Consider the following 27,789-nt stretch of genomic DNA (forward strand, 5'->3'; position numbering starts at 1 on the left):
AACGTAGTGTGGACATGTAAAGTGATTTAATTACTGCGGTGGCTGTATGTTAATGTAATTGAGATCAAAATAGTTTTGTAGTGTAGACATACCCTGAGTTATCTAGACAGCAGCTTTTTTTTCATAACACAACAGTGTATCCGATGCCAGAAAAACCTCACTTCAGACACCCTGGTTGGTTATAAACTCTGTGAAAAGCTGTAGCATGATGAGTGTACATATAATTCTTTAGCATACAATAAATTAAGACCTGAATGCTGGTGTCTTCTTTTATCAAGACTGTGTGCCTGTTGATCATGGTAGACTCCTCTACCAAGCAAATCTGAAAACTTTTGTATTAGAAAATCTAGTCATGTTTCCAGTTAGTTACAACTGGGATGTGACCGGAGTCTAGTAAGATCTTCCCCATGCACTGCCCAATTGTGGTCAATACCTTTACACATTACAAATTAACATTAGGCATTTTTATTTATTACGATTGTTAAAATTGCCTGTATATTTTAATTATGAGCAAGATATGTGTGCCAATTTAGGGTTTTTTTTCTCCCCTCAATATTAGATTGTTTGTTTGCCTTCCTTCTCCCATCTTCTTCCTGTTTCTAGTGCCTTCCAGTACTTATGTCCTATGAATGTGGGAGGGCAATACTTGAAGCTATAGAAATTTAAAAAATAAAAATAAATCTATGGAGAGGTGAGAGAGAGCACTGCCAAGAAGAAGCAAGCAGCAGTCAAAATGAATGAATTCCCTTCAGGAATTCTGCCTCACTTTGTCCCAGATTACCCTGGTTTGGGGAAGCAGAGGGTCAGGATCATCCAGACTTTTTTTGTGTGTTTCTGTCTTCAGAGGGGTATTCCTACCCACTTCACTTTTTATTTTAAGAAGTAGGCGTGCAGCTAATTGTGTGTGTTTTCCCCTCCCCCCCCCAGAAGTCCAGTATTGGGTGCAACTTCCATTCATTAGACTCTGTAAGGATATTGTGTGGTGTGAGGCCAGTTTTCATTTTCAGCTTCGGTTCAGACATGCTGACCAGTCTGTGCCCTCAGGCTTTTTATGTGCTGTTCAGGTCAGATCAGTAACTTGCCACTGCGAAATTAGATGCACAAGCTGCTGATCTGATCTGACCTGTGCTTAAAAATTCTGAGAGAATTTGCTTACTGGCATGTCTGACCCCGAGGCGTGGGCTGGGCATTTGTGTTCACAGGAACCTAATAATCAGTATTTGGGTTAAACCTGAATATCTCCTTATTTATATCTTGTGTTTCTTCACTAACTCTCAAGCCTGAAGAGTTAATATGGCAAAAATAACCATATGGTATTCTCCCAGTATTAAAATTCCTGGCTGGTGGAAATACCAGGAGAATAACAGCGCTTGTGCTGCTCTGGCCCCATTAAAGGCTCCCTGAGCATTAAAAATGTAAGTGAAAAATTTCAACATTATAATTAAAAATACTAAACCCTGCTCACACCAGAGGCTGGAAATGGCTGCTTGCCACAGTTCTTATAAACGTGTTGAATGGCAGTTGTGGCCTAGTACTGTGCCCTTGAATTATCTGTGTGTATGCTTCTCCAACTACAATATGAGGTGTAACTGAGTGATACTAAAGAAGGAATTTAGCATAGCAATAAACGAGGCTGGAAAAACCCTCTTTCTTGTACAATTCAGTGGAATTTACCAAAGAAATTGAGGTTCGAGGGGAGGCCGGTTTTCTTTCTTTCTCTTGTTCTCTCTGGGCAGGTCATCTGTCAGTGCTTGTGAGATTTTTAAGTGTAGTTCAGCTGCTTGTCTAGTGGGTAGTAAATTAACTACTTATCCTTTGCATACAACTGGATTTTTGGCGATTCTAAGCTACCAGAAAATGTTTTTTAGTTATCATTAGTCTTGAGGGAAGTAAGGAACATTTTAAAAACCTTTTTTTTAAAGGTTAAGATTGGTCTTGACTGTCATTTTATTTTTGAAAGTTAAAGTAAATTTTTAAGACATCAGCTGCATTGCAAAATGCAATGCAGTATTAAAAGCATAGAGCTAAATATGAAGAAAATATGAAACATTATGATAGAGTAGCTCATTAAAAATGCTACAGAACCCCCTCTTCTGCTACTTACATCTCAAGTGTAATATAATAGGTATAATTAACTTTACCATATCTTTAGTTAAATATTAAACTCACTGGGGTAGGGTTTGTTTCTTTTACAATATATCTGTATAGCGCCCAGCACAGTGGGGCCTCTAGCTGCACAAATGATGTGCCTGCATGGAAGGAATGGGGAAGGATACTAATGAAACTCATGCTTTCCAGTTTGCACAAAAAGATCAGTTTGTAAAAATGTCTGGTGCCCTTGTAGTGAACCTCTTTGGTGTACCTCATTTTAGTCCCCGGAGATAAGCTAAACATGTTTGTTCAGGCTTGTTTCCCAGAATGTGTGTGTGTCTCTAATCAGTGATGTGAGCTGTTCTGCAGTATAGCCTGACTCTGGCAGCATTGTACTGAATCTCTCACCCAGCTACGATAAACTGCTGAATCCATGCCAGCACTGTTCTCGCAGAGCCATTTGGACAGAGTAGGAGAACAAGCTGAAACTGGTTAGAAACAATCAAACCAAAAAAATGGCAATGAAGAACTAGGCCATTAGTTTGAAACCTCTTACTTTACCTTTAGCAAAGGCTTTAACGTTTAGGAATGGCTGTTCTGTCAGTGGGTGATGTGCCATACATGCTTTTATTCTTATGTTGGTGACACAGAACAGGCAGTGGAAGGTTAGTGGAGACAAGAAAACCATATTATCAGAAGAGGAAGTGAGAAACAGGACCTGTGCATAGCCTCAGCTTGGAAGCCTGAGAAGGAGCTGATCAAGGAGCCAGAGCAAAGTAGGAGGCTGGGATTGGGAAGAATCCTGGTAAATCAGATACATTCAAGTTAAGTGTCTCTAGCTCCCTTCCCTTCTTAATCTCTCTCTCTCCTTCCTCTCTGCTCCAGTTGTCCCAGGTACTCATTCCTCTCCCCTCTGTTCCTGATCAGTCCCTTCCCAGGCAATTGAGTGTCTTTCCTTCTCATTAAAAGAACAGGAGTACCTGTGGCACCTTAGGCTAGGTCTATACTACCCGCCTGAATCGGCGGGTAGAAATCGACCTCTCGGGGATCGATTTATCGCGTCCCGTCGGGACGCGACAATCGATCCCCAAATCGGCGCTCTTACTCCACCAGCGGAGGTGGTAGTAAGCGCCGCCGACAGAAAGCCGCAGAAATCGATTTTGCCACCGTCCTCACAACGGGGTAAGTCGGCAGCGATACGTCGAATTCAGCTACGCTATTCACGTAGCTGAATTTGCGTATCTTAAATCGACTCCCCCCTGTAGTGTAGATGTACCCTTAGAGACTAACAAATTTATTTGAGCATAAGCTTTTGTGGGCTACAGCCCACTTCATCAGATGCATAGACTGGAACATATAGTAAGAAGATATATACATACAGAGAACATGAAAAAGTGGAAGTAGCCATACCAACTGTAAGAGGCTAATTAATTAAGATGAATTATTATCAGCAGGATAATAATCATTCTTGCTTATCTCCTGTTCTCTCTTCTGGCTGGTCTGCACAATGCCCTCCCCTCCCCATACAAACTGGAAACAGACAGCTATAGGAACATCCCCATAGCTCTTCTCCCCAGCCCCCATCAATGACTCCCCTGGTCTTTCAGAAGGCAGGTAGAGTTGGTAGCAGATCCCCATAGCTACTGTGGAGCTACTAGTCCCTCAGTCGTTTGATGCACATGGAGATTATTCTGTTAAAGCAGAACTTTAGTTCAAACACTGGGATCTGTGTATCAGAAGAAACCTTAATTTCATGCCTTTACTCTTGCCCTCCTGCCTTTTGAGGTCTGGGAACTGATAGAACAAAGTTAGAGGAAGCAAGTGAGAATGCAAGAAACTGGGCCCAAAAAAATCTCTCTATATGAGGTAGATGTTTTGTCTGCGTTAAAAATTAAGGAAATGCATTTTTTTCCAGTGAAAGATGCACTTTTCCTGTTAGCTGCTAGAAATTTAGTTTTATGTTCTGCAACATGTGCTTTATCTGGGAGCTTGGGTGTGTTGCTTAATCTAAAAGAGAATGTTTAAAATACATGAAAATGTGGTTACGCTGGTTTTTAACCCCAAATGAATGTTTCCAATTGAGAGGCTCTTGGGCAACTATTCCCCCCCTCCCCCACCTGGGAGTCAGTTAGTAATTTTACCTATTTTCCTTCTTCCTGTTCCCCCTAGATGGTCCCACTTCCTGGTTGCAAGCACACTTGTTCTCCCTCGTGTTGCTCTGTCAGTTCACAAGCCCCAAGAGGCTAGAGGGAAAGACTAATGGCATAAAGCTAATGTTTCTAGTAGCATATAGATCTCAGTGTCTGAGCTAGGATGTTAGATTGGCTTTGGTAGAATAATCTCCATGTACAGATGTTGATTCTGAGCTGACAGGGCTTATCTTCACTGTAGTGTTCGTTCAAGGTATAACTCAATTGTTGCCCAACCCAGCTCGCATGCATAAATATCTTTAGCTCAAATTAAATGGTGCTTTAAACTCAAGCTAGTTGGCCTATCAGGGAGTGAAGTTTGAAGCTCAAGTGCTGCTGACACTGGAGCTAATAATGCAATGGGGATTCAGCTACTCTGTGCTGCTGATCCAGGCACTCTGTGCAGCTCCAGTGTTTTACAGTATGACCTCTCTCACTGAAGCTAGGCTAACTTGAGAGGAGTTAATTCCAGTGTCGGTAACTCAAGCTAATGCTGCAGTGAAGACAAACCTTCACAGTATTATTATCACTGTTTCACAACTCTTCTGATGTTTACAAATAGAAGCCAGGTCACCTAGCTTACCTGCAGATGTTGACGAAGTGCTCACCTTGGAGTCGGAAGTCGGTTTTTAGCATGGAGGAGCCTTGGGAATTAGATTTCTTACTAAACATGGATATTAAAAAATGCATATTGCCTTGCATTAACTATGAAGTTCCTAAAATAAAATCAAAGTATCCCTTCCTTCTTATTTGTCTGAATTCACCTCCTTCTCCCTAAGTGGTATTCTGGTAAGGGAAAAGGGAACTGTCTGTGCTGTGTTTTTACCCTAGGATTCTAGCTAGGTCTGTCTTCACTTCTGCTTAAGAAGGGCAGTCTGTTGTCTATTCTCCCTCTTGCCATATACAGGACAGAGTTAGCTGGTTCTGAGAAATCTCCTGCTCCGTCCCTTCTCTCCTCAGAGAGCAGAGCTTTGCTGCTGGGGTAGAGATCCTGGGTCCTCATCTTCCTGAAGAGGATGCAGATAAGGGACTTCCAAATAGGATATCACTTCTCCTGTCAGATTCAGTTTTGCTCCACTAAGACCTAGGAAGTAGAGGGAAATTCCCCAACTGGCATTGGCTTATACTGTTGTTCCCACTTCGTATTTCCCTATCTGGAGATTCCTCACTTTCTCAGCTAAACTGGAGGGGAGCACTTGTCCAATCCAGGCAGAGGGGTTGGAGCTCTCCTGCTTTCAGAAGTTTGGGAGTAGCACTCTTTTCAATCCCTGGTTAGTATGAAGGGACGGGGAGTCACCTATCCCACTTTAGCGCTGGTTTGCGCTGCATGTGTGAAGAATAGCATCTGGGCTTAAATACATATTCTGAGCCTCAACTGTACTGAACTTTGAACATATTAAGTAGCAGCTGTGTTTAAGTATGGTTTCAACTAAATCAGTTTCTACATTCTGGTCATCAAGTGTAGATAGGGCCAAGCCATCTTAGAAGCATGTTTAAAGATGTTCTGACTTAACCATGTAAAAACTGGTTTAGCTGGAAGTAAGTTCAAATGTGGTTCTGAAGTCCTTTCCTAACTGAAGGTACTAGCAAAAAGAACAGGAGTACTTGTGGCATCTTAGAGACTAACAAATTTATTAGAGCATAAACTTTAGTGGACTACATCCCACTTCTTCGGATGCATATAGAGTGGAATAAATATTGAGGAGATATTTTTATGCTCTAATAAATTTGTTAGTCTCTAAGGTGCCACAAGTACTCCTGTTCTTTTTGCGGATACAGACTAACAAGGCTGCTACTCTGAAACCTGAAGGTACTAGACGTCATATTTGGTAATTTATATGGCTGTAAAAGGTACCGAATACTAATCACTGCAGTTTGCTTTTTAATGCAAATTAACACCAGAAAAATAGAAGGCAGCTGGGAATTGATTTACTCTTACGTCATTTTTATTGCCATGTTTCAAACATTAGACCTTATTTTTCTTAGGCATACTCTGTAGAAGGTACCAATAAAGGACTCAATACTTACAAAAATGCCCCCCCAGACAGTATTTTTCTATGATCCATGGTTAATTGAGCAAAGAAAAATCTTTATTGGTTTTTAGCAATCAAAGAGCAATTTCAGGTTTTCCATGGCAAAAGGCCCATAGCTATCTGCTACTAAATAGGTCTGTACTAGTTTTCTAAATGCAATTTCCTGTCTAATTTGAAGCAGATTTTTAGGCTTAATTGTTTACATGTCTTTCCTAACCACTTTACAGTAACTCCTCACTTAGTCGTCCCGGTTAACATTGTTTCGTTGTTATGTTGCTCATCAATTAGAGAACATGCTTGTTTAAAGTTGTGCAATGCTCCCTTATAATGTTGTTTGGCAGCCGTGGGCTTTGTCCACGGCTTGCAGGAAGAGCAGCCCGTTGCAGCTAGCTCGTGGGGGCTTGGAACCAGGGTGGACCAGCAGCCCCCTATCAGCTCCCGTCTCCCCTAAGTTCCCTGTGCGGCAGCTGCTCAGCAGGCTATCAATTGCCAGCAGTTCAGCTGTCCCTCCCCCCTTGCCATTTACTTCTCCTGCCCTCTGCCTTGGAGCTGCTGCTGGGAGCCTCCTGCTTGCTGTGCAGCGGGGTTGGAGAAGAGGGGGGCTAATGTGAGGGTGTCCCCCACTTACCCCATGTCTATAGAGCAGGGTGGGGGGGACACACGACAGGGCTCATGATGGAGGCAGCTTGCTGGCAGCAGCTGCTGTCTCAACTTGCTAAAAAAGACAATGTAGAGTGAAGTCAGCGTACTTAAAGGGGCAATGGGTCTCTCTCTGTCTGTCTGCCATGATGTCTCCACTCCCTCCATTCCTTCTACCTTGTAGAGTGTGATGCTACATTAACAACAATGTGTTAACCATTGAGTGCTCAGCCAAGTTCTAGTTCATCATTTAGCACTAAGGTTCATTCCTTGGGAAATATCCTACCCTCTTCCACTCTCTGCCTTCAGTGCCGCAACCAAGCTTCACAGTAATCATTGCTGTGTACAGTATTAAATTGTTTGTTTAAAACTTATACTGTGTGTGTGTGTGTGTGTGTGTGTGTAATTAATATATATATAAAATCTCTTTTTTCTGGCCCCCCCATTTACATTAATTCTTATGGGGAAATTGGATTCGCTTAACATCGTTTCGCTTAAAGTCACATTTTTCAGGAACATAACTACAACGTTAAGCAAGGAGCTACTGTAAAGGCTATTGTAATTTTTACTCTGAAAATAATCAGAATAGGAAATTCTCTCGTTCTGGTTTATAGTAGTAGAACTGGGTTGCACATACTACAGAAATTGAAGACAAGATACATCGTATCAAGCTGATCGCAGAAAACTGTGACCACATTGTTCACTTTCTTCTCAAAGTTTCTGTGAAATAGTCCTCGTGGCTATTGCAAGGTCTATTCTGTTTGGTGGCAGCTAGTCTTCAAGGAATATGAGAAAAGTGGTGATCCAGACACAACAAAAGGACTAATAGACATTGAACACTACCTGCCTGAAGAAATGGAAAGTGTAGGATCTTGACTTTCCTCATGTTCCAATCGCAAAGCTTGGGCACTCCTTTGTAAACTTGGAGCTGCTGACTCAGTAAACACCATCAACCGAAAGTGACAGCCAATGCTGTCACCTCACACCTTCTCTGTAATTTATAGACTAGAACTGACAAGCTGATTAGTCAGCAGGTTCAGAAGGAGCTTTTTCTAGGTGTCCAACAAAGTCCTGCCATTTCACCACTATTGTCCCCATATACTACAGAAGAAATAAACCAATCCCTTATGGCCACTAAGAGTAGAAAAGCTGCTGGTAATTCTTTAAGAATTTGGGGCCAAAGGGACAAGCATGGTTGGCAGACCTAAGCGTCGCCATACATTCGATGGGGAAGATCCCAAAAAGCCGGTGGGAGGCGATAGTGATTGCCCTCCTCACACAGGGAAACCACCAACTGGTGGTGCCAGCAATTGCCCAATATCACTCTTCTCCATAACTCGTAAATTAATGGAAAGAGTTTTACTGACCTGTCTTACCCCTATCTTTGAGGCCATCCTGCCAAAGGAATAGGTCAGTTTTAGATCAGAATGAAGTTACTGCGACCAGGTTCTTGCCATTATTAATTACATCAAAACTGGTTTCCAGTGGAATCTAAAAACTGGAACAGCATTGATTGATTTGTTTGCTGTCTGTGATACAGTATGGAGATATGGGCTATTACTCAAGGCATCAAGAGTCATCAAATGCTGTAGTACTATGAGACTCCTGGCCATAAGTTGAGCAACTGTAAATATCGCTTCCTGTTGAATGGGCAGTTCAGAGGTCTGTGGTGACTTACCCCAAGCATCTGTGCTGATTCCTTCACTAGTCAGCATCTGCATTAGTGACTTGCCTGACACAGTTTCATGTAAGTTCATTTGTGCTGACCAAATTGTTCTTGCAGTACATGGCAAAGACCTCACCACCATCAGTGATATTCTCTCCACCGACCTCAAGATAATGGCAGAATAATTTCAAAATTGGAAGCTCCATCCCAGTGCCTACAAAACCTTGGTAATAGCTTTTTATCTAATCAATAAAGCCACCAAGGAACTGCTTAATGTTACCTTTTGCAGTTAATGGATCTGAAATGAACCCTATCTGAACTACTTGGGTGTAACTTTGGATACAAGCTTTACTTTTAATGCTAATCTGGAAAAGATGCGAAAAAAGATAAAAACAGGTGCAACGTGAGGTGCCAATGCCCACACACATTTAGAGCAGCAACTCTATCACTGGTATACTCAGTCGCTGAATATTGCTCACCAGTCTGGGCAGATAGCTCACCAAATCTCTGGACATGCAGCTTAATATCATGATGAGAATTATAACTGGAACATTAAAATCAACACCTGTTCGGTGATTGCCCACTCAGGAACATGTACCCACGCTCAACATCTGGAGACACACATATAGCTTATGAGTACAAACAAACCAGGGCCAACCTGAATTTACCAATTCACGAGAACCTCCAGACTGTTCTGAAGACACTTGAACTCTTGCAAGCCTTTTTGGGATTGGGTTTAATCAGGATCTTCCAGACTTCAATCTATCCTGGAAGCAATGGTCTACATTGAGCCATTTCAGAATATCGCATGGCAGATGTTGTCATCTCTCACACCTCTGAAAGATGCGAGACAATGCACAGTGTGCATGTGGACACCAGTTACAAACTGTAGACCACAAACTATAGACCTCAGTGTCCACTTCGAATTGTTTTGCTGGTGGCATCTGTCTTCGAGCCTGTCCATATTAATCTTCATCTAATATTGTAATGCATTCTAATACTATATGGTTAAAGTCCTCCTACTGACTTCAGTGGGCTTTGGATCAGGCTGATAATGGGGAATACTTGCTGATAGAGTTTCTAAATGCTGTAGCTTAAGTGAATCTTTGTATAATTAGCTTTCTCCACCAGACTCAATTTTTCTGTCTCTTTTTTCTCTCTCTCTCTCTCTCTCTCTCATATTTCTGCTTGCCAGAATCTGTCGTCTCCAAGACTGGCGTAATGCTCCACCCATAAAATGCATCACCTCTGGCAAGTTAAGCTTTTGATAGTGTTTGGTATAAACCATGTAAGAGTCCAGTCTTGAATTCACAATGTCTTTTGGTATCAAACATGAAGATGACATTTGTACTTCATGCCAGTTCAAGTGAGCAATTCTGTTTTGTGCAAACAACCAGTTTTATTAGGATTCTAAGGACAGCAATAAATGTTCCTGCTTGTGAAATAATCTCTTCCTGTTGCAGACAAAGAGAAGAGAAAGCTTAGAAGATATAAGTCAGCTAGGATTGTTTGGATAAAAGGAAAATGATTGTTCGATTTGTTAAAGACTTATTCTGCCTGCTAACTAGTCCGATCATGAACTTGCTTTATTAGCTCTTGGGCTTCCTAAGATGGTGCCAGCTTTTCCTTTTTGAAGTTCAACAGGAAACATTTGAAATGCCAAGAAGAAACTCAAGTACAACACGGCCAAAATGTTCATACTGAAGAATACACTTGTTGAAAAAGATGGAAACTTTAATGGGCTATCATAAATAACTTGTTTCTACACTGTATAGTTTTGCTAATTTTTCTATGGCAAATGATTGAATAAATGTGTTTCTAAAACGTTTTTTTAAAAAAAGCAAGAGCAAATATGTAGGAAACACTGAGGTAAAAAGGTAATCAAAGTGCTGTAGTGTAAGATATGATAAAGCTGTAATTATATACTATATACAAAAAATACATTAAAAGAACATTACAGTTGCAAAGTCAAGCACTCAAAAGTTAGGAGATGCTTAAAGTTGCCTGTGCAGTCTTAAATCAGCTCTTTTCTGTATGTATTATGATACAGTCTTTAATTATATGAACACATACTATTTTTTTCTACAGGGCCCTAGCCTCTTTCATGTTTACTGACTGAACTTGGATATCCTGAAGTGTTGGAGCCAATGAATTAGAAATAAATTGTATACTTGCTCTTCACTTGCCCTCGATTTGGCCTTAGCTGAGGCTTGCTTTTTTTTTTTTTAAGGCATTTCTAAACTGCAATGTCCGATTTCTGGAATCCTGAGACCCATCAACATAGATATGCCAGGAAAAGCCCAAGTGTAGATGCAGTTTAGGGTTGCCAACCCTCCAGGATTGGCCTGGAGTCTCCAAGAATTAAAGATTAATCTTTAATTAAAGATTGTCGTAATTAAATCTCCAGGAATACGTCGAACCAAAATTGGCAATCCTAATGTAGTTATATCCGCTCAGGGGACTGATATAATACCAGCAAAAGGACTTTTTTGCCCTTTTAAATTGTATGTACATTAGTAGGGTTTGCTTGTATAGCTATATTGGGAAACCTTTTAAGTATAGGCAAGGCATTAATTTTGGGGAGAAATCTAGAGAGCCCATTCTTGTTTAGCTTTTTGGATCAGCACAGGACATTCAGCGGCACAGAATGAATACGTATGTGCCTAGCAAAGCAAAGCCTGTACTGCTTCTTTGTCTTTATGATCTCATTTCCATATATGATCTGGGTTCTGATTGGACTGCCAGTCAGACTCCACCTCTTTCCCCCTCCCCCCCCAAAAAAAGAGTGGGGGGAGGTTTCTAACTAAGTTAACAGGTACAAATTGTGAGGGATCCTGTAAAGTTTTGTCAAATCTCTCTGGCTTGCTTCAGATTAAAAAATCCTTACCTTATTGTCAGTGGAAGTACCATGAATGAGTTGGCAGACATCTTTCAGAATGGAACCGGCCAGTATTACACTGAAAAATAGTCTTTTATTAGCTCTAATTACTAGCCAAAGTGAAGGAAACTGAACCTTAGAAATCAAGCCATATATATGCTAATAATGTGCAGTGGGCTTGGATGTACTGGAATTGATCTATATAACTGACCAGATGTGATTCTTAAATCTGAATTGTATATTGGGTTTCCTATTACTATCTCTAGGCAATGACATACCAACAGGCCCTCTTACGAGCTAAAGATATTTTATTCTTAGATATCAAAGTGGGGGAATGAACTGGATGACTTTAGCAAGATACCAAATTCCCATTTTGATATTACCTTGTCAGGCTGGCATCAGTCTCATGCAAAAGGGAAACAGTGAAGCAGAATCAATGTTGTGTCTAATGATGCGAACCTTTTGAAAACAGCTTTGACCTCTGTAATTTTCAAAATAATTTGAAATAAGTGGAAGTAATAATGAAAGACTGTTATTGCAGGTTGTTTCATATATCCCTTGAAATAAGGGTGGTCTATATATGCACCACATAGAAAATATCACAGAAGTGCAGTAAGTGTTTCAGATTTTTAAAAAACTAATATAAATTAGTACTGGCTACACAATAGTTTTCAAAGGTTACTCTTTGGGGGTATATCAGTTTGGGACTAAACTCTCAATAGAGCTATTGAGAGTAGAATATGGTATGATGAGGTTTTTATGCTATTACGTTTAATAGTACTGTTTTTGCCTTTTCAAATTATTTTTCCACTCTTCACATTTTATTAAAAAGATTTCCTTAGTGAATGTAACTCATTGTTCGTTCTTCTTGTTCACTATGCATAAAAATATGGAGTTTCTGTTACTCTAAGACTGGTCTGAAATAAATAAACCAACATAAAGTTAATTTGCAGCACTCAGGTTTTTTTCAAACATACAATCAATGTCAAGCATTATCAGCTGCCAGCTAAACTTCTGCTCTTTTAATAATATCAACTATTGATGAACTAATCTTTTTGCAATAAATAAAAGCATTGTTGACTTTTAAATTAACATAGAATCCTCACCTTGTAGTGGAACTGTTGTATGATACTTAAAGAATTTACTCAAAATTTATTTTTATTTATTTTATATTAATGTAGACTGAGAACAGAACTAGTAGGTCCTCTTCATTTCTAATTCTGGCTGTGCTCCCGGTGTGGCCATGGACAAGCCATTTGTCTTGTTTCTTACTTTATTTTGTAGGATGGGAAACTAGGTAAAAGTGATTGGGCTCAATGCAGGAATCCCTTTGTCAAATTCTGTAGCTTCTGTTAAGCAAAGGTCAGATTGGATGATTATAATGGTCTTTTTGGCCTTAAAATATATCAGTCTGTTTTCTTCTCATATTACTGTTATTGAGAATTAAGTACATTCTGTTTGTATAATGGTTTGAAGGCATAAGTGCCATTGGCTAAGATAGTCAAAAGTGAGTAGTAATTTTGGGTGCCCAACTGGAGACACCTTAAAGGGCCTGACTTTCATTAAGTGCTGAGCATTCGCCTTCTGAAAATCAACCCCCTTTAAATTGTCTCAGGTTGGTGGCAAAAATCACTAGATATCTTCTTCAAAATCTTGGCCATTATGATTTGGGTTCCTAGATGTCCATGAATGCAGTGTAAATTTTGATCTAGTTAAGCAGTGTGCTTTACTTTGCTGACCTAAATGTACGTTACTGCTGAACCCAGTTTTCCAGTGTTGAAATCCCATTTTTCTTTGCTAGGACTGTGGAGTTTAGACTTGTTAAACAAATTATTCACTTGGCTTCAGAGATAGGTAGGAGCTCTATGTTCAATTTATGAATGCCACCTGCTGACCAATGCTTCTGCCTGGAAGGTGTGCTGCAACTGTCTAAATGTAGTCTCCAAAATAAAATGTAAGAGATGCATTTTAGTCAAGTGTGTAGGTAGGGGAACAAAAAAAGGGAGGCAAGAAAATCATGAAAGGGAGGGTAGAAGGAGGAATGGCCAAAGGGTTGGTCTCCCTCACCAAATGTTAACTTACCATGTGCAGTTTTCTGCATTTTAGTCCAATCTACCTTCTTCTTTCGGATTATAAAATAGCATGTCATAAAGAGAAAGTGTAATGGAATAGGAATGCGGGGAGAGAGCTTGGAACAAGATGGAAGGAGTTGAGAGGTACGGTGCAGATGTAAGCAGAGTGGTGCACAGAAGAGAGTGGAGTGAATCTGGGTGAGCTAGAGTAGTACGTGGAAAGGGAGAAGGAATGTTAGGGCAAGGTTTCTGGGAATTACAGAGGGAGCATGGAAGTGGGACAGGAGAGAGGATGTCTCAGGGCGGTAAGGCATAGAAGATTTAAAAATTCTTCCAAGGAGAGATGGGTTTCTTGGATTAAGGGCAGAGGAAGAGACACTTATTGTGCTGGCACAAATGTCTTCATGGTTGATTTATGGAGACCTTTAATTTAGGTGCTAATGGTAATTTAAAGTTGCGATCAGTCTTTAAGCTTTTAAGAGTGAATGATTGACCTCTGCTCAAAAGCAGGGAAGAGATGAGTGGTTATTTCTTTTCTCTGTTAAGTATCCTAAAGGGCTTGTTTGTTTCTTAACAAGTGTGCGTGCTCAGACCTACTTGCTCTACAAGAATACACATACCTCAAAGCAAAAAATGCTGTGACTAGTTCAGGGGATATCAAAACCAATATGAAATGAGAATATGGAAAATAATCACAGTTTTAGACAGTAAAAACCAGGCAGTTTGTTCAGTTAGCTTAAGGCAAAACTGGTTGTGGGTAATGTGTGGAGCAGAGAATTCTTAGGAAAGGAATGATGGTTCTGCTTTATTCCCTGTATCTCTGCAGTGGATACCAAATACAGACAGAAAACTGACTTAATAAATCATTCTGCTTTGAGTCCTGTAGTTCTCCCTAGTTTGCACAGGCAAAGGTGACTTACTGATCAAAAACAGGTAAAGGCTGCTCTTTCCTAGATCACAAGTTCAGCTTTTTTTGTGACTGAACTGTGAAAGATTTGGTGTAAGGTTGACTTGAAATATCTCTTCAAAGGTTACCTGCCTGATGGGATTTATTTTTACTATCAGGCTCCTTTGACTTAGAATGGAGCTCTCCAAAAGAGCAAGAAGTTCTCCAGTAGATGCTACCCACTGCTATCATAAGTCTGTTCTGTAAATCCTGCAGATAGGGAAAAGTGCAGCCAGTTCCGCCTTACCATTTCACCTCTTGCAGCATTCAGCACTGAAGCTGTTCAAGATGTGCCCAACCTCTTTCTGAAGTAACTACAGAAGTATGTATGTGGCAGTTCTGCTCTCACTTCCTATTTTCTGTTTTATTCCCTTTAGGGAAAGCAGGAGTGGCTCTAGGCACGGCTCCTTTCTGCCTTCATAAAGGAGATGCTGTGTTTGGAGTGCTCTGTTCCCCTGCTCCTCCCTTCCTGCAGAAGAGCTAGCAGTTCAAGCCTCTCTGTGTTATGCATCATCCCCTCTTGAAAAACTAGTAGTGTCTGGGTTGTCCTCCTCCCTCATTCTACCATCTCTTCCTGGAATTGATCTGTATAACTGACCAGATGTGATTCTTAAATCTGAATTGTATATTGGGTTTCCTGTTAGTATCTCTAGGCAATGACACCAACAGGCACTTTTATGATCTAAAGTTATGCTATTCTTAGATATCAGAATGGGGGAACGGGATGACTTTAGCAAGATACCACAGCAGTTCTCTGGCTATTTGGTTCCTTTTGTCTTTTCCTCCCACGAGGAAAGGCACTAGTTGCTCTCTGGGCCCATTTGTTTGGGCAAAATTTCTACCTACTCTGAGGGGCAAGGATCTTCAAGTCCTGCATACACTATGTATTTATAATACAGGGTCATATTATACTGACCTATTCAGCAAAAATCAATTTTACAACTATGAGTAAACTACTTTGTGTATTAAGTTATGTCAGTTTTTCAGTCCTTTTCAGTACATTTGCCTGTATGGCAAATGAAGGAAAATCTTATCTCTACTCCAAAAAGCTTAGTCAAAATTTGATGGGATAACATAATGCAGATAAACAGGCTGGATGTTCAGGAATTGGAAGGCACAGTCTCAAATGTTATATAGAGTTGGTCTTATTTAACTACTTATCAGTGAATGGCTTCCAGGAAGAAACATGTTTTTAGGAAGAATGAAGGTTCTGTTGTTATATACAGGTGATCAAGATAATGCTGGCGGGGGAGAAGGAGAAGAAGAAGAAAATGCCCCTCTGGGGCAGCATTCAGAAAAAGAAGAAAGCAAAGGAAGCTTTTCTATCTAAGCAGGAAGGAGCTCTCCTGAGATACATAGACACAAATGTTCTCGGTGAGCCTTCCGGCCCCAGTGAGAATGTGAGTGGTGAGGAGGTGCCTGATCTTCCAGTTAGTCAGAGTGCAGGTGACCTGGCAGCTACTTCAGCATCCATATCTCCATCTCAAATAGATGTAACCATGCACATTCCTGAAGAAAAGTGTAGGTCAGAGAAGAGTGTGGTGGAGGCGCAAGAAACAGCTGCTGCTGAGTTTAGTTCCTTATGTCTAGATGATCCAGGACTGTGGACCCACTTGAGCAGTAGCCTGAGGGACTTCCTTGTACTACATGGACCACAGCAAGTGAAAAACTTCGTTCCCCAAAGACAATGAAAATAGAAGTTTCCATCCAACACATTACTGGCATGAAATCCCCAATGGTGACAAAGTGGAGAGGCCAGGGCTTATGTACTTAAAAACCCAGAATGCTGCATACTCTTTTTGTTGCAAACTCTTCCAGTCTGATGTTCCAGCCACATTGGGTTCTACAGGAACAAAGGACTGGAAAAACCTGGCTAGAAATGTGGCATGCCATGAGAAGGCAGAAAATCACCAGAAAGCATTCCATAGGTGGAAAGAGCTTAAGATGAGACTAAGGTTAAAGGCCACCATAGATGATCAGCATCAAGAGAACATTGCATCAGAGTCTCTTTACTGGCAAAATGTTCTGAAGAGGCTCATTGCCATTGTGAGAATGCTTGCTACCCAAAACCTAGGGTGAGGTTTTCAAATGAGGGATTTCAAAACATTCTGAAGAGGGAACAGAAGTTGGCAGAGGAACTTCACACTGAAGCTATTTTCCCACCCATTCAAGAATGCAAGAGTCACTGAAGAAGACGACATTTTGATTACGAGGCACGGGATAATTCCATAAGAGACCCCAAACAACAATTCAAAGTTGAATTCTTTAACTAGGTGCTAGTTTGTGCAATACAGTCAGTTGAAGAACGTTTCATGCAGTTCAAGGAACACAGCAGTATATTTGGGATGTTGTATGATATTCCAAAACTCCTCACTATACCTGAAGAAGGCCTACACCAGCAATGCAGGGCACTAGAGACAGTGTTGACACATGATGACATGCACAATATCGATGCAAGTGATTTAGGTGATGAACTGAAAGCCCTTTCACGATACGTTTCAGCAGGATCAACTCCAAGGGCTGTTCTGGAATATATGTGCACAAATAAGATGACCATCCTCTTTCCAAATGCTTTTGTGGCTCTGCGCATACTTCTAGCACTTCCTGTAACAGTTGCCAGTGGATAACGCAGCTTCTCCAAGCTGAAGTTAATAAAAACACATCTACGCTCCACAATGACATAGGAGAGGCTAGTCGGCCTTGCAACCATCTCAATAGAGCATGAGCTGGCCCAGGCTGTGGACCTTCAGCAGGAAGCAGTTCAAATCTTTGCAACCAAGAAGGCACGGAAAGCTCCACTTTGATTATTCAAAACGATAAAAATGCCAGTGTTTACTATGCAGACAAGAAAAGTTACATTTGCTGTTCAGGCGTTTGAAAGTTAAGTGTTACTTAAAATTTTTGAACAAGGCAATTTAAGTTGTTAGTTCTCCTTTATTGTGGTAGGTAGAGCAGTACCATGAGAGGAGTAGAACAGGAAGAAGGCAGAATTGAGACCTTTCAAAGTTTTGGCCCACGCGAGGGGGGATGGGGGTGTCATTTGAGCTCTCCACCTCAGGTACCAAAATGTTGTGGGCTGGCCTTGTCCAGGACTTCAATGTTTGGTATCTTGTCTGACCACGTGATTTTCAGATGAGATGCAGACAGCACATATGAAAACACTCTAGTTGCCTGTAGTGCCTGCTATAGTGTCCATCTTGCACAGTTGTAAACAAGAGTACTTAACATGATTTCACAATAGAAACTAATCTTAGTGTGAAGTTGAATGTCATTCCACAGGTAGCGACAAAGTCAACCATAGGCAGAACTGGCTTTAGAAATGCTCTGCATGATTTCATCATTGATCATGGCATTACGCAATAAAATGATAATAATAATTAATGGAGATATCCCATCTCCTAGAACTGTCCTTGAAAGGTCATTGAGTCCAGCCCCCTCCCTTCACTAGCAGGACCAAGTACTGATTTTGCCCCAGATCCCCAAGTGGCCCCCTCAAGGATTGAACTCACAACCCTGGGTTTAGCAGGCAAATGCTCAAACCACTGAGCTATCCCTCCCCCCCAATGATGCCAAGATAGCAATTTTTTTCTACCACATTAAGTAGTGTGTCAGGAATTGCGATTTCAGGGACAGAATACATTTTTCCTGGAGCAGGCTGGTAAAGTACTTTGGTTTTCTTGGGGCTGATAGAGTCCAAATCACATTACCAATCTAGAAAAGCAATTGACTAGATGCTGCATATCTTTGATGCTACATGCTGTTGAGTGCACAGTCATTAGCGAAGAGGAACTCCCTAATGAGCAAGTCAGTCACTTTAGTGTAAGCATGTAGACACTGGAGATTGAAGATACTGCCATCTGTGCAGAATTGCATGTAAATACTTCAGTCACAGTCTTTGAAAGAATCTAGCACCGTGGCACCAAAGAGAATGGTAAATAGCATAAGTGAGAGCACAAGCCTTGCTTAACACCATTCATTACAAATACAATACAGAGTATTAGGATAAGTCTCAATTTTTTTTCCCTCTGGTATCAAATTCCCAAAAAAGGACTCTGATACTGCAGTGATGGGCTCTAATCAGAACATATTTAGAATAAACATAGTATTTGCTTTTCACAAGAACTTTTTTTTTCACATGCATGTCTTTTGATATAGTTTCTCTTAAATCCATTTCAAAATTGTAAATCACAAGATAAAAAACCAAGTTAATTCTGCAGTATTAGCAAACATGATATATTTTTTACTGCTTTGAGTACAAAAGTATGAAACACTTATTTATATTTTTATAGACATATCCTAAACATAATGTTCACATAATAGGGCAGTTAGTTTTGGAGACTTCAAAGCTGAGCTCCTGCAGTTCCCATTGACTTCAGTGGGATTTGTGGGAGCTCTGTAGTTCTGAAAATCAGGCCATGTGGTTGGGGCGATAATTTTTGGTATAAAAGGCTGTAATTAAACAAGAGATCAGCTGCTATAAAATAGCTACAAAAGGAGCTTTGCAATATACTCTGATAGGAACACAGCTTAAAAATGAGAAATAATTTAAAACAAAGCTTGCTTGTGGGCTACTTAATCTGACCTTTGTTTTATTTTGGTGTTTGCTTTTTGCCTATGTAGTAAAATAACGGGTTTTTTAGCTTTTAAAATCTTGTGAACGCTCTGGTGCAATGTGAGTAAGAATATGAGAGCATATACTGCTAAAAGAAATCCTTATAAATAATTTAAATTTTAACAATACCAGGACACTCTGGAGGGACAGCAATGTAAGAGAATTTCTCCAAGTAGTCTTCAGTTAACTACATTTAATATTTTAAATACAAACCATTATAATTTTCTTTAAATGTCTTTTTAAAAATGCTTCCCAAATATTGCTGTCTAACTATATAATTCACCATAGTTTGGACTGAAGTAGTCAGTATAACCTGGTGATTCCATTTCAGTATTGATATTGGGAATATTGAATCTTACATGTCATTTTGTACCACTTTATATGCATATCTGAGTGTCATTGTTGTACATTTGAAAACTTCATATTCGGGACTTCACCCTTCTAGTATTGTCTATGGGAAAAAAACTGAACGCATAACTAAAGATGCATTGTTACATGGAGAGCCTATAGTAGAGACTATTTGAATAGCGGTCTTGTTTGACTTTCCACCTTACTACTTCAAAATTATATGCCTGAGTATATACTACTTTTTATGTACTTTTTAATTTAACAAAATATACCTGGCTTCCTCCATGCATACTATTAAAACTGTGGCATATGCAGTGTGGAAGCCAAACTAATTTAGTTCTTGATTTTGCGCTGTGTTGAAACCAAGCACATGTTTGAATACAGATCTGTGTTGCTGACTTATAAATACTTATCAGTCTAGGTTCTAACTTTTTTCTTGGTTTGATTTTTCCCTAGGACCCTTAAAATTCTGCTATGAATGGTGATTCCAGTGCAACGGTGGTGACTTCACCACCCCCAACAACAGCGCCTCACAAAGAAAGGTATTTTGATCGAGTTGATGAAAATAACCCCGAGTACTTGCGAGAGAGGAATATGGCTCCTGACCTGCGCCAAGATTTCAACATGATGGAACAAAAGAAGAGAGTCTCCATGATTCTGCAAAGCCCAGTAAGAAAATACCATATTTTCCCTCAGTGTTATATATTCTGATTTTGGTTACTTTCCATTGTAAATTCCTCCTTGCTTTTTAATGTTTTAAACCCAAATATTTGTAATTACTTCAACTCTTAATTGTTGTTTAGCCAAGGTACACATATTTTGCTCTTGTAACTTTTCCTCATATGTCATTACTTAGTGAAATATTCAGTAGATATTTGATACCCTTTGTTTCCAGAAGGGAAGCCAGAGGATAAAGTGATTGATTTAAATTTGGTACTTAAATATGTGTCCTTGACTAAAATCTGCTCTTTGCTCAGATAGCTTTCTCTTCATTTGGCAGTTTCGTCTTTGCATAGCTAATAAGTGGGTTACAAGACTCACTTTTCATGAAATGTCTTTTCTGAGAAGAATTGGTATGCATGTTTTGTGATGTCATAATTAGGGTTGTCACCTTTCAGGTAGGCAGCAATCCTGTTGTATTGATCCCACCAGCTAATACCCCTATTTCAGTTTGTTCCCCCTTCCTGCAAGCTTTAGCTCTCTGCTTCATGTCTAACAGTCATACATATTGTATTATCCTTCTTCCTGATCAGGGGGAAATTGTTAGTTTGCAAAGGCTGATAAAACTCATGCCACTTGTAACTGCGGAGAGCAAAATTTTTAAGTGACAGAAACAGGTCCAATAAATCTGCCACCAGCTGACTTGGCGGGGGGTAGTGTGCAGTGTGTTTCCCTCTGAAGAGTGCTCAGAAGGGAAGGAATGTGTGAGGCTAGCAATCTGGTTGGTTATGGTTCTGCAATTTTGTGATGTTTAACAATATCCAATACTTTGTTGCTAGGCCTTTTGTGAAGAATTGGAATCCATGATCCAGGAACAGTTTAAGAAAGGAAAAAACCCAACAGGCTTGTTGGCTTTACAGCAGATTGCAGATTTCATGACAACAAATATACCAAATGTCTACCCAGCGGCACCACAAGGTGGAATGGCTGCATTAAACATGAGTGAGTGTACAGAGATCATTTGTGGTAAAGAGGTGCCACAACTTGTAATGGGTACTTGAATTATTTTTAAGGAAGTTTTGAAATGAAGGTACAATGTTGTGAACAAGCTGAAATACCAGCCCATTTTGTTTGCAGAGATGCTGTAAAAATAAACAAGCAAATCAGTTAAAGTAACTTGTAAATGCTGGAGTGATATAAAGAATAATTATTTGTGTATATTGTTTATATCAACAGTTCTGAAACAGTGACTCGGAACCCCAAAGTGGGTCATGACCCGGTTTTAATGGGGTCACCAGGGTTGGCATTAGACTTGCTGGGGCCTGTGACTGAAGCCAAAAGTCCAAGCCCCACCACCCAGGGCTGAAGCCGTACTTAGGGCTTCAGCCTTGGGCGACGTGTCTCAGGTCACAGCCCCCACCCACCCAGGGCTGAAGCCCTCAAGCTTGGGCTTCAGCTTTGGCCCCGCTGCCCAGGGCGGAGGGGCTCTATCTTCGGTCCTCCTTCCTGGGGTCATGTAATAATTTTTGTTGTCAGAAGGGGATCGCAGTGCAATGAAGTTTGAGAACCCCTGGTTTATATTAAAGCCCTTTTAAATTAGACATGTTAATTGAAAAATACACTGTCACTAATAAATCTGCAATACAGCTGAATAGTGCTATCTGTATTTAACAAATCTTTACCAAATGGGCAGTCCATGCAAAAATGAAATGCTCATTATCAGAGGTCTAGCTGGTGGAGGCTAGAAAGTATAATTTTTGACTTCTTTGGTTGTTCAATCAACTGTCAGTAGCAGTATAGAAACAGCTACAGTAAATGTGGCAGAATGTTGTTAGACATTAACAGAGATATTAAGCATATGATTTACATATACTTCTTCCTTTTTAGGTCTTGGCATGGTGACACCAGTGAATGACCTTAGAGGGTCAGATTCCATTGCTTATGAGAAAGGGGAGAAGTTATTGCGATGTAAATTAGCAGCTTTCTACAGACTAGCAGATCTCTTTGGGTGGTCTCAGCTTATTTACAATCATATAACAGTGAGTATTGGATCAACACATAGCTAAACAATTGTTCTATAGAGGGATATTTTCCACCTGTTTCCCTCTCTCTTATTGATTGCAACAGAAATGAAGTGGTATTGAAAACAGTATAATAGAGAAGAGATTCATCACGGCATGTCAAGAATTAAGAATAGAACAGCTTGGATGTCAGCCAGATTAGCTTGAATAGAGTCTTAAGAGACTGTACACCAAAGTCCTCATGATGAAACACATTTTTTGTTTTTTGTTTTTCAAAGGCTCAAGCATTTAATGTCTTAAGTGGAATGAATAATTTTTATTTACCATTCAGTAGGCAACTTCTTAGGGTTCTTTTTCAATATAATAAAGTGTCTATTTTTGTTAATCATTTATTTAAATATTATTGAAAATTATGAAAATGCCTATAGTACAATAGTAACCCTTTCTGAGAATCAGAAACCCCTGGTACATTTGATCTTAGAACACTTAGCTTAACACACTCTGCCAGCTATCTTCATTGTGACTGAGTGAGTAATTACTGGCACTTATAATAATACTTGACAGAATGACTGGCAGCGCAGGGAGATTTCATGAGCCAGATGAGGGGCTAAAATGGGTGTTGTCATTAGAATCACAGCTGTAGTAGGAAATCCAGTCTATTGTCTTCATAACAGAGCTGAATTGTTTATGGATATTCCATATATGAAGTTGTTGTTCTGGCATATTACAGTGGCTGCCCTTAATTATTTTTTCAGTTGGTTTAGATGACTAATGTTACTATTTAAATTAATAATGACATTTATTATTACTGATAAGTATTTTCTTGAGTATCTAAAATCAGTGGTGCGCACTTTGTAAAAACAAATAGCTTTTGCCCAGCCATGACACAACCAGTGAGGGTCATAAATAAGGGAAAAGGTTCATTGAAAAGCAACAGTGATGCTAATAAGATCACGTAGTTTTCTTGTTAAAGGATATAAACATCTTAATGGTTCTGTTAACAATTTTTTTTATACCTCTCCCATCACTTTGGATAGGTGAGCTGACAGAATTGATACTGTAAGAGAGACTTGAATGAAGTAAAAGGGTGCCTTTCTAAGCATAAAGTTCATAAACATATCCATACCTTCTTTCATGGCTCAGAGTAGGTATAGAGGTAGGTATATAAAGACTGGCATCACTGGTAGAGTAGTGAGGACAAAGGCACATGAAAGGAGCTGCTGGCAAAGATGTAGGGTCTCTGAAACAAGGCTATAAGAAGTTTGGAGTTGATGCATAGTGCAGTGGGGAGCCGGTGAGGTTGCTGACATTGGTGTATGAAAGATGATTTTGACAGCAGCATTTTGGATGGACTGTAGAGGGCAAGGTTAGCATCAAAAGGTCCCGAGAGAGATTGCAGTATTCAAGGCAAGGGTTGATTCTGACATGGAAGAATGATTTGGCAATAAGCATAGAAAGAAATTTTTAGAAATGTGATTAAAAAGCAACAGTACATCTTCAATGCCTAGATGAAAGGTGAAAAGGAGAGGGAAGGGTTAAATTTTAACCACTCTCCATCTACCCTTTCCCCCATCCTCAAGTTATGAGGAGGATGGTAGTATTATCAACCCTAATGAAAAACGGGCTAGCAGACTGGATTTAAGTGAGAAGCTTCTTGGTTGTGGCCATGTCAAGCTTGAGGTGACAGTGAGCCATCCAAGCTGATGTGCCTCAGTATAAGGAATGATAATAAAACTGTAGTAAAACTATCGAAGGCAAAATTGGCAAGTGTATAAGGGAAATAATGCCAGTGTAAAAATACTAATTGGGTACTTTATTGCAGTAATTAAATACATTTCAGATGGATGTACAAGCACGGTATGGGAGACGTGAATTTAAATGGTCAGTTGACCCCTTAGCTGCATGTGTTTTGTGACATCATTTCTCAAGGTATGAGGCTCACCTCCCAGAGGAGTCATCCACCTCTTCCAGGGGAGAAACCAAACAAGCCTTTTTTCTCCCTTAATTGCTTTTTGACTTAGGGTCTCTTTGCCAATTTCTGTTTTTACTGAGTATTAAATTAAAAGGAAATATTGGGAAGGAAAAATAATCAGGCTGCCTGTTAGTAAGTTAAGGTTTGGTTTTTTTGTTGTTGTTTTTAAAGAACTGTTTAGAAAGATATTTCTTCAGGTCACTTTTGAAGATGTCTTCCTCGGGTTAGGCCTGGCAGTAATTTAGTAGAGGAGTATCGTGATAATGTGTGAAGAATGTTACGTTTTTGAAGCAGTATGTGTTCAGTACCATCATGCAAGTGTTTTTCTGAACATAATTAAAATAAGCATCCATTTGCGATTGATTGAGTGGAAATAGCTACACAAGCTACTAACTGACAAATGATCTGCAATGATAAGTAATAGTCATGGTGTTAAAGACAGCATTAAGACACTCCATTATGTGCACCGGTGGACTATTAATACATACCTTGTGTGTAAAAGAATTTTTATATATGATCTTCTGTGTTGACAGTTATCTAAAATAACCTCTTCCCTCTAAAGTTAGAGAAGGAAAACTAGTCTCACTATGACCCTCCTCTCCATTTGCCTTTCCATGAAAGATTCCTTTGTGTGGGATAACTTTCTTCCCTTAGTTCCACCAAGTGAGACTGATATATGACACCTCACTTTTAGTGACTTGAGTTAGAAATGCCAATTGAAAAGAGTCAGATTTTTGTTGAATATAAATCTGATATACAGTTCTAAATAAATAAATAAAAACGGATGCATCAAAGAGCGGGGGTCTGCACCAAAAATTGATGATTTTAAACTCTATGGAAGCATTGAATTGAATATCTAATACTTTGTCGTTTTGTTTACCTGGAGCATTCACAGGCACAGAGCCCCTCAGCCTGTGAATGCTCCAGGTAAACAAAATGTCCAGGCCCGCTAGAGGCTTGTCCTAATGGGCCAGGAGCCAAAGTTTGCCAACCCCTGAAATGCAGGATCGGCTTATGAAAGGGTCATACAGTTTTTGCTATTTTTATCTAACCATTTTGGGGGGTCGGCTTATAAACGAACGGGCTAATGAACAAGTATATACGGTACTTGTTCTTAGAAGCAGACAACATTGTCTAGTTTTAGTTCATCCTTTTTCGTAGGAAGCCCTGTCTGTGTAAAAAGAATTGGAATTGTGACTGCTCAGTATTGTCTGCAGTTTCAGATTGAGTGCCCCTCATTATACTGTTTGCCTTATTCTCAACTGTGCTGATGTAAGATAGTAACTGCTGTTCGCACCCTGAGAATGAGAGAGGACTTTCCCAGTGAGCAGCTACTTTAAATAAATCCTAGATTTCCATTTTAAGTACTAAGATGACTACCAAGAATGATACGGTGTAAAAAGCCCAGCCAGAGAGGAACTGCATCTTCAAATAACTGTTAGAAATCTAAAAACTGAATTGTTGACTGCATTGGATCTTAGATTGGCATTTATAGACAATTGATCTCTGGAATAATATTTCCTGACTTTGAACCACATAAAACGCATTTCATTTAATGTAGGGCTGTCGATTAATCGCAGTTAACTCACACGATTTAATCACGATTAAGCGTAGTTTTAATTGCATTGTTAAACAATAGAATACCAATTGAAATTTATTAAATACTTGTGACTGTTTCTCTACATTTTCAAATATATTGATTTCAATTACAACACAGAATACAAAGTATACACTGCTCACTTTGTATTATTATTTTTATTACAGATATTTGCACTGTAAAAATAACAGAAACAGTATTTTTCAATTCACCTCATACAAGTACTGTAGTGCAATCTCTTTATCATGAAAGTGTAACTTACAAATATAGATTTTTTTTTTGTTACATCACTGCACTCAGAAACAAAACAATGCAAAACTTGAGAGCCTACGAATCCACTCAGTCCTACGTCTCATTCAGCCAATCACTAACACAACCAAGTTTGTTTATATTCACGGGAGATAATGCTGCTCACTTCTTATTTACCAATGTCACCAGAAAGTGAGAACAGGCTTTCGCATGGGACTTTTGTAGCTGGCATTGCAAGGTATTTACATGCCAGATCTGCTAAACATTCATATGCCACTTCATGCTTTGGCCACCATTCCAGAGGACAGCCTTCCATGCTGATGACACTCGTTAAAAAAATAATGCGTTAATTAAATTTGTGACTGAACTCCTTGGGGGAGAATTGTATGTCTCTGGCTCTATTTTATCTGCATTCTGACACATATTTCATATTATAGTCTGGGATGATAACTCAGCACCTTGTTCATTTTAAGAACACTTTCCGTGCAGATTTGACAAAACTCAAAGAAGGTACCAATGTGAGATTTATAAAGACAGCTACAGCCCAGAACCAAATTTAAGAATCTGAAATGCCTTCCAAAATCTGAAAGGGATGAGGTGTGGATTATGCTTCCAGAAGTCTTAAAAGAGCAACACTCTGATGCGGAAACTACAGAACCCAAACCACCAAAAAAGAAAATCAACCTTCTGCTGGTGGCATCTGACTCAGATGATGAAAATGAACATGCGTTGGGCCGCGCTGCTTTGGATTGTTGTCAAGCAGAATCCGTCATCAGTATGAACTCTCTCGAATATTGGTTGAAGCATGAAGGGACATATGAATCTTTAGCACATCTGGGATGTAAATATCTTGCAACGCTGGCTACAACAGTGACATGAGATCACCTGTTCTCGCTTTCAGGTGACATTGTGAACAAGAAGCGGGCAGCATTATCTCCTGCAAATGTAAACATACTTGTTTGTCTGAGGAATTGGCTGAACAAGAAATAGGACATAGTGGACTTGTAGGCTCTAAAGTTTTACATTGTTTTATTTCTGAATGCAGTTATTTTTTGTACATAATTCTACAGTTGTAAGTTCAACTTTCATGATAAAGAGTTTGCACTATAGTACTTGTATTAGGTGAATTGAAAACTACTATATCTTTTGTTTTTTACAGTGCAAATATTGTAATCAAAATAAATATAAAGTGAGCACTGTACACTTTGTATTCTGTGTTGTAATTGAAATCAGTATATTTTGAAAATATAGAAAATGCCCAAAAATTTAAATAACTAGTATTCTATTATTAACAGCGCGATTGATCACTATTCATTTTTTTAATTGTGCGATTAATCGCAATTAATTTTTTTAATTGCTTGAAAGCTCTAATTTAATGTTATACATCAGTGATATGCAGACCTCAGTGTTCAAGAGCCGAATTAGTGATCAACGTTACCCAAAAGAGCGACAGCAGTGTGACTTCATTGTTTCATTTACTGTGTGTGTGTGTGTGTGTAAGTAAGTAAGTAATATTCTCATAGCAAAATGACCAAGTATTATTATTTTATCAACTACAGTTGGTTAATAACATAGTAAAAGCATCCTGATTGGTTAATAATTAAATCACACAGTGTTTTAATAGCATGTGCTGCAAAGAGCTACTGGAGACACATTAAAGAGCCATTTGCAGCTTGTGGGTCTCAGTGTGAGTATCACTTTTATACGTGGTAAATAGACCTGAGAAAGTATCAGGTTGTTAGATCCTAATCAAATTCATTAATTAAAAAAGGAATGTGGGTTAATGGTAGAAGAGGAGATAAGAAAAGAATCATCC

The 27,789-nt window shown here is 39.5% G+C and overlaps 1 protein-coding gene across 14 annotated transcripts in view; it reads left to right on the plus strand.

Moving 5' to 3' along the window:
- ADD1 (adducin 1) overlaps positions 1 to 27,789 on the plus strand; it is a 112,233-nt gene that overhangs the window by 39,413 nt on the left and 45,031 nt on the right. For all 14 annotated transcript variants that reach the window (XM_054030821.1, XM_054030827.1, XM_054030830.1 and 11 more), the window contains 3 exons: positions 19,931 to 20,143; positions 20,974 to 21,136; positions 22,022 to 22,173. In XM_054030821.1, the coding sequence (XP_053886796.1) occupies positions 19,949 to 20,143; positions 20,974 to 21,136; positions 22,022 to 22,173 (510 nt within the window). In that variant the 5' untranslated portion in view covers positions 19,931 to 19,948. The remainder of the gene's footprint in view (positions 1 to 19,930; positions 20,144 to 20,973; positions 21,137 to 22,021; positions 22,174 to 27,789) is intronic.

This window comes from Malaclemys terrapin, chromosome 5 (assembly GCF_027887155.1).
Source record: "Malaclemys terrapin pileata isolate rMalTer1 chromosome 5, rMalTer1.hap1, whole genome shotgun sequence".
Classification (NCBI taxonomy): domain Eukaryota; kingdom Metazoa; phylum Chordata; order Testudines; family Emydidae; genus Malaclemys; species Malaclemys terrapin.